The sequence below is a fragment of the Telopea speciosissima genome, chromosome 10, assembly GCF_018873765.1.
Source record: "Telopea speciosissima isolate NSW1024214 ecotype Mountain lineage chromosome 10, Tspe_v1, whole genome shotgun sequence".
In the NCBI taxonomy this organism is placed as follows: domain Eukaryota; kingdom Viridiplantae; phylum Streptophyta; class Magnoliopsida; order Proteales; family Proteaceae; genus Telopea; species Telopea speciosissima.
The window spans coordinates 16,007,120-16,015,087 of NC_057925.1; the positions used below are offsets into that span (position 1 = coordinate 16,007,120).

The 7,968-nt window shown below is 37.1% G+C and overlaps 1 protein-coding gene across 1 annotated transcript in view; it reads right to left on the reverse strand.

Moving 5' to 3' along the window:
* LOC122641378 (tubulin-folding cofactor B) overlaps positions 1-7,671 on the reverse strand; it is a 32,694-nt gene extending 25,023 nt beyond the window's left edge. Inside the window, exons 1-3 of the mRNA XM_043834587.1 lie at positions 7,514-7,671; positions 5,260-5,411; positions 2,345-2,463 (exon numbers count right to left, since the gene is read on the reverse strand). Coding sequence (XP_043690522.1) covers positions 2,345-2,463; positions 5,260-5,411; positions 7,514-7,615 — 373 coding nt within the window. The 5' untranslated portion in view covers positions 7,616-7,671. The remainder of the gene's footprint in view (positions 1-2,344; positions 2,464-5,259; positions 5,412-7,513) is intronic.
* Positions 7,672-7,968: the final 297 nt, after the last annotated feature.

A 7,968-nucleotide genomic window follows, 5' to 3' on the forward strand; every position in this document is an offset into this window, starting at 1 on the left:
CTCTCAATTTAGGGTTAGAATATCCAGACTTGCACCAAGAGACAGCTGAGGAACCTGTAACTCCAACCAAGAAGAAACAAGAAAATAAAAGAGAATTAGGAAAAATAAACAAAAATCAATAAAGGAACAAACATTTATACCATGTAACCCACTTTGGAAGTCACGATTCCAAAACCCCTTCCAGTAAGCCACCTACCACCTACTCACCTAGCAACAGAAAAACCAAGTAAAACCTCCAAAATAGATCCCCTCTTCACCTCCAACAATATCACTTCCTCCATTCAGAAGCCCTAGTACAGAGATTTCATTCTTCCATCACATCCACTTTGTACACCTTAAGTTTCTCTCCCCCAAGTCTAGTCACTTGTGTACACCAAGGCTCAAAAATTCCTCACCATCTCACGCACAAACTTGATACACAGACTCGGTGATTTCTTACAGTTTCTCCATAGTTGTCACGCCACGCGATCCAAGTCGGTGGAGGTGTCCCGATATATCGACATTCGCCCCATGGCGTGCATGGCGAGCATGTCACCATGTTTTATTTTTTCTATTTTTAATGTGTTAATAGTGTATACTCAAGCCATGTTTTATTTTTTTCTATTGTTTCTCAAGTTTTAAGAAGAAAATTCAGAAATCGAAGAAGAAATCGAAGAGGGAAAGAAGAAATCGAAAGAAATCAGGAAAGAAGACAGGAAGAAGAAATCAAGAGGGAAGAAGACAGAAGAAGAAATCAAGAAGAAATCGAAAGAAATTGAAGAGGAAAGAAGAAATCAGAGGAAGAAGAAATCAAGCAGGAAGAAGAAATCAAGAGGAAGAGAGTGGAAGAAGAAATCAAAGAGGGTCGCCATGGCGTAGGTCGCCATGCAGCCCTCTCCCCATGACAACTATGGTTTCCTCCAAATCATTTTGAAATTATGAATGGAACTAAATCAATAATGCTTTTGTTATTTAGTTTATGTTTCATATTTTTATATGGTATTTTCTTAAGGTAACATATACATAAAGTTAAAAAAATGTGCAGTTAGTTTCTTTTATCATTTCCGAAAACGTCAAGGAATATCTCAAAGGTTTTGCAATATTCCCAATGTTTCCACATGTTTTACATTATCTCAACATGGTGTGTTGCATTTACAACATGGCCCTCACATTCAAAAGATACATTTCCACAAAAAAAGTGTTTCTAGCCTTAGGCTGTATTCATGTCAACCAATCAAATAGTTTACATAAATATTAATTTGAACTTCGGTCCATTTATCTTCTTGACCGCCTATCAGTGTGGCCCATGGTTGAACATGCCCACCAGGCACATTCATATGACCTACTAGAGACGTGAATGTTGAAAAAACATCAAATTGCACCACTTTGATCTCAACCAAACAATGGAATGAATAACAGCATCATAAGACTGGGTATCACTCACAAAACTTATAGGAAACAAAAATACACAAGAAACATAGAAGAAGATGATTATTTCTGCCTTCAACCCCTTTTATGGATGTGGTGGTGCCCGTTCAGTTCCTTTTAGGAGTCATGGAGGAAACAACACCTTCAAATAGATAGCTGCTCCATATAACCACCTTGATATCCACAAGTTTGCAGTAACTTCCTCAAATCATGTAGTCTCGGGCATTCACTAAAGCAAAGGTTTAGGGTAAGTTTTGGTAATGTGTAAATAGGCTAGACTGGAAATTCTGGATTGGGTTGAAGGCCAATCAATGGGCACAAAATGTCTATTTTATGTCCTAAGACCATCAACAGTCCACTTTCAAGCCACCCACCGATTGAAGTTTTTAAAGTCCCTGTTTACAAGGATACATCATAAACAGTCTCCATGTCAATATCGAAGAGTAAATTGATTGCAGCTACTAGCAAGAATTGAACATTGAGCATCATATTAAAATTTGTCCTAAATGAATCGGAAACATATCTATCTGATCCCTAGTATAGCACTATAGCTTAAGTCAATTACCAACCACCTTGCTGCATAATTGCATATGAAGGTGGCTGCAGAAAAACTAATAAATAAAGAAAATAAATTAAACATGCTCAATGTATGAAAATGTTATGAAATAGGGACATTGTAACAAACTAGTTTATCTTCTCTACTTTGTTTTTGAAAGGATCCATGTAGCCTACCCCAGTTAGTTGGGATAAGGCTGCGTTGTTGTTGTTGTTGTTGTTGTTGTAGCAAACTAGTTTTGAGAGACCTTAGACTTTGAAATAAGAGTCACATAGAAATATTGCCAATTTGGTTTAATTTATTGCAATCTTCATAGTATCATAATGAATACCCGGATGGCATAAGGTACAAGGATAAAACATAAGATTTTAAGGGACTTGCCATCCAGTTTATCATAGGCTTCATCAGAAATTTTGTATTTCTCCACCAACGACGTGTCTTCCAGCCAGCCACCAGAGGTTACTGATGAGGGGTCCAGATCTACGATGTGTAGCCGATACCTTTAATACAACAAAGACGTGTTAATTTAACGATGAATAAAAAACTATTTAACAATAATGTGAACAATGAAATGACTGACAAAGACCTAATAATGTGAACAATGAAATGACTAAGACCTAAAATGATGAAAGGAAAAAAAGCCTTTAGAAGGCACCAATGGGCAAGTTCACATTGTAAAACACCTAATTTTTATTTTTATTTTTTTAAAGAGCTAAAAAGACCTGAAAATATAAAAGACAGAAAAAAAAACTTATAGCAGGCATCAACCATGCAAGTAATTTAAGGAAAAAAAAAGTGAATTATTATTGTCACAAAGGCTTTTTTTTCAAATGTCACAAAGCATTTATTCTTCTGCCGTTGGATAAAGAGGACATGATCTAGATGAGCCACGTGTCAAATTTCAGAATCTAATTCAATCAAATACCCCCTTATGTATTGGCACCCATCCCGTGTACGCCCATGCATGTGTATCAGTACCCTAGACATTACTATACACTATCCCAACTTTGGGTGGGAAAACGTTTTAGATTTAAAAAATAAATAAACATAAAATTGATGGCTTAGATTTGTATTGTGATTTTTTGAAACATCACCTTCCATTGTTACATGGATAACTACCCAATAAAAAAAATAAAAAGATCATTAGTAAAACTACCAATCCCATAACTAGTTAGACTTTTGAGCCTATTACACAAGGATTGAAATCTCAGTTTCGGACCTTGTTTCGATCAGGCCCAAAACCATGACGTGCCGGATCTTGTTTCGAGGTTTCGAACTGGATTTTGACCATGGGTTTCGTTTCAGCCAGGCCCGAAACCAAGACAACTCGGAGATTTGGGTCAGTTTCTACCGAGATTTAATTTCATGCTATTACATTAATGAAATGTAAAATGAAAGTGACCAATAAATATAGAGTAAACATCTTGTACACCCCCTGAGGTTTGTTGACCTATCATGTAGCCCCCAAGATTTTTAAAACCTTACTTACAAACTCCTGAGACTGACAGAATACCCATTCCGTTAGAGTGAACAGGTTAAGTGATGATATCAGCAGGCCATAAATCTGTAAATGGCCAAAATACCCTTATCTTGAGAGGGGTAATTTTGGAAGGGTTTGTATAATAGGGATTCAAGGGGATAAAAGGAGAAAGGAGGGGTAAAATTGGAAAGTAGGGTAAATAAAATAAAAGCACAAAAGGAATCGTGGGGAGGGACTTTGTCTTCAACCTTGGAAAAGAGTTGCAGACGGTGGAACCAGCGGAACTTCAAAGGAGAGATCTCCTTCAATACTTCTCTGTTTGGCTTCAGATTTTAATGGTTGGTAGTCGATGGACAGCCTTCTGGAATGTAACTAATATTCAGCCAAAATAGTGAGTGAATAGAGGAAGTTTACCCTCTGAAATCAGATATGGGCGGTAGTTAGAAGCAATCTGATTTGCAGGTTCAATTACTCAGAGCAGAGATGGTCTATTGCCATGAAGCCCTAAGGGTTTGGTCGGCCAGGACAGAGGTTCCTTCAACCCTAATCACAGGTAGAAAAGAGAGGAGGGAAGAGATAATGAAGGCCAAAAGAGGCATGCTGTTACCGCCTAGAACAGAGAAGAAACCAGAAATGACGAAGGAGATAATGATGGACTATAAATGTTTGAGTAAATCAATCCTCTTCTTTCCACTTCTTCATCCTCTGCTAGGGTAGCCATATCACCATGAAGGAAGCCATTGCCGTGTGAAGAGTAAAGACATCAATTCCAAGATGCAGATTAGGAGATAAGCGTATTTTGGCCATTTACAGATTTATGGCCTGCTGACATCATCACTTAACCTGTTCACTCTAACGGAATGGGTATTCCATCAGTCTCAGGGTCTGTAAGTAAAGTTTTAACAATCTTGGGGGCTACATGACAGGTCAACAAACCTTAGGGGGTGTACAAGATGTTTACTCATAAATATAATATTACAAATGAATTTTCAAAGAGAGAATAAAAATGAACAGTCTATTATTAGTGGCAAGATCCATTTTGCAACTCATTTGTCCTTCTGCCTGCATGTAATGTTACTTGAACAAATATCATACGATAACTGACTCAAGTTTCTCAAGCACTAACCTTTCATCCCTTTCTGCTCTAAGCCAACAATGGTCAATTTAGAGGGTGTGTGGGAAACCTTGTGTTAAAGTCTCACAGAGCTGCCAAACCCATGTCAATTAATAAACTAGGGATCATAGCAAGGAACACAGCATGATAACTGTGTAATCACGAAAGATGACATATTTAGCACCTGTAATCTAAACTTCACATATTGAAATTCATTTTGCATGCCATGTACTTTCAGAGACGTCAAAAGTCTTATAATCAGGGGAGTAGCTTAGCCAATGGATACGATCAAATTCATGGCCACAAAGTTATACAACAATGCTAATATCAAATTTAAAAGGGTATTAATACGCCTCTTGAGGATTTAGGCAACCTGCTACTATGTAAGAGTTGTCTCCCCAGTCCCCACAACCATCAGCCATCCTATGTATCCCAAATAAAAATAAAAATGATAATTAAATAAAATAAAATAATAATAATAAAAATAATAAGAGTAGTAGTAATAATAATAATAATGATACGATAAAAATATCAAAACATGAAGTTTGTGTAGACATTAACTTATAATTGTTATTGGCAAGATTTATTCCAAGGAGGTTACACCACTATGCACACAAAGAGGCCACAGTTCATTGACCTTCTATGCTGAATTGTTGGCAACATGTTTATCAAGTATGGAGAGAGAGAGAGAGAAAGAGAGACCCATCCTGTGGAGAATAAAATCCGAGTGGTCTCATATTGTCACTTAAATCGTAAACTTTAGTTCCTGTGTCATCATACAGCCCAAGGGACATTGAATTAACACAAGTACCGCACTTCTTCCAGAGCTTCTCTTTCACAGATTCAACAGTCATCTGAAAGCAATGTAGAAGAATGCACAGTGCAATGCAAGTACAATCAATAGTTTGGATTTCAAGAACCAAAATATTCTACTTTCATATTCTAAAAGGTGAAAGATCAAATCAACAGGATTCAACACAATACAGTAATACAACAACAACAACTCAGCCTTATCCCAAAATAATATCTTTATTATGGAGTTGAAGTGAATTGAACCTTGGGCCTCACACAAGCAAAGCAAGCTCTCTACCATTTAGCTAGAGCCACTTATGTAATAAAGTAATAGATGTAATAAATAAGAAGATAAAAGGAACCATGATTATTCTTGGATCTTGTGGCTCAACGAGGAATCTTTCTCATTATCACTATTACAGAGCATTTATTACATCAATTTCATACACATTAGTCATTCTGTGGCAGTTTGCCAGTGTCATGCACATGTTTATTTATCATAACCCTATAAGAGTATTATATATTAAAAGGGCTCATGTATCTGTGGTAAGGTTAATAAACACATATATATGCACTTAAACTGATCTGATCACATACGCAGAAAAGAGGGGTGTGGGAGGACCAGACCAACCTGATCACTAACAGAAAATTGTGTGCCATCAATCTTATATAGTGGGATGATATTTCACTAATTTGTAGTTTTGTAGTAGGCTAAGTAGCATGGCTAATTAGTTGACTGTCATAATTATAATTTGAAGCTAACATAATAAGTACACTTGAAAAGATGTGACAGAATCATGGACATATAAGATGGATCTGTGACTGGAGCTTAGCTAGGCACCAAGGTAATCAGTAAGGTTTAATGCCTTCATAATACAAGTATATTGATGACAATGGATCACGATAAATCCTCAAGTAGACCAATGAGGATGTAGAGATTTCAGGAAACTTCAGATATGCTTATACCTGCCATCTCAGTAACTGAATCAGCCAGCAGGATGAAACCGTGGACCAGGAATATAGAGCAAGAAAGGCCAGTTAATATTATCAAACAAGTTCATATATTAAAGCAGATTTGTAAGTCTCTAAAACAAAAAGCAAAAAGGATATAGTTGCACCAAGAAACGCGGGAGTGGAATAGCAATAATAGCAAACTAGTGAGTGAAATTGTAAAAGTGCCAGTTTGAAGCCCCAAGGCCTCAAGTGGATTAAATATTGACAGAAATATTGAGAAACCAGCTAAGAAAATGTTACGTGCATAACTCTGCACACGTGGGTTGGCATATGTATGCAGTAGTTGTATGGATTGGTATAGGTAGATTAAGAAGAAATTAGTAGAAGTGGAGATACTGTAGGACAGGATCAGGTAGGTGGTTATATAGTTTTATTGTACACTATATATATTGCATTATAAAGAAGAAAAGTAGACTTTTGAATCCCTTAATTTTCTCTAAAAGAGATGAGCTAAGGCTTCCTTACCCAAGCCAGGATACAAGGCTTCATCGATAAAGCCAAAAACCCCTATTTTCTCTCCTAACTTTTCTATCTTCCCCTTTATTTTATCTTTTTTTCCCTACTTTCTCTCCTCCCTCTCTTGTGCATGTATCAGAAAAGAACCTCCATCAGAAGCACAAACCTCATTAGGCTACAAGTGAAAGTATTAGATTGCTAGATTCTTAGCAGTAACCCATGTGTCTATGCCAATTCATCAGACAAGTTGCAGTGCAAAATCTAACACAAGAATAACCTTTTTCTCTTTTCCCTTGTGTAAAGTTACTGACTAAAATAAAGCCACTGGCATCAAGAAAATAGATTTGAGAGTTCAACTTCCAAAGGCAAAAAAACGTTCCTGACTCCATTCAGTTTAAAGTTACATAAATGAATGTCAATTTTTCAGAATTGGATAACACTTCAATTCCCAACTTTTCACGAGAAGCAAATTGTCCATTTGAATTAGAGTTGGATATCAGCAATACGAAAACTTGAAAAACAGTGCCTATGATCATTGTATCAAATGGTTCTTTGATCAAAATTTTAGAAGAAAACGTTCGTAAATTGATAAAAACATCTGAAGCAAGACTGAGTTTGAAGTGCAGTTGGGGTTAAAGCATGGAAGCAAGAGTAAGGCAATTATAGTCAAATCGAAATGCAGGTTGGACAATACCTCAAGTGAGAAACGAACATCAGCAGAGAAGCTCTTGAGGTTAGAATGAGTTACTCGCAGAAGGACCGACTCCTCCACCGGAAGCTGCAACTTCGACGCCATCGCTGGTAATGTCGACTACTTTCGCGTCTCCTATTCTGTTCTCTTCTTTCCTTTTTCTCGGTTCTTCCCTTGTACCGGAGCTGGATAGTGCAGCACCCCCTAAGATACTGACACCTGGCCTTAGTTGTATCCAACGGTCATAAATTACAAGAATGATTTTAATCCATTCTTCCTTCCCTCACCCTCTCTCGTTTGACGACCCGACTCGATTAAAATTCAAAACTCAACCTCTCGGTAGACAAAACACTCACCCTCCTCATTCTTCCCTTCCCTTGACCTCATTTGCGTTCTGAATTTTGAACCCTAAATTTCAAAACCCTCACCCTCATCACCCTTTAGTTCTTACCACTCTC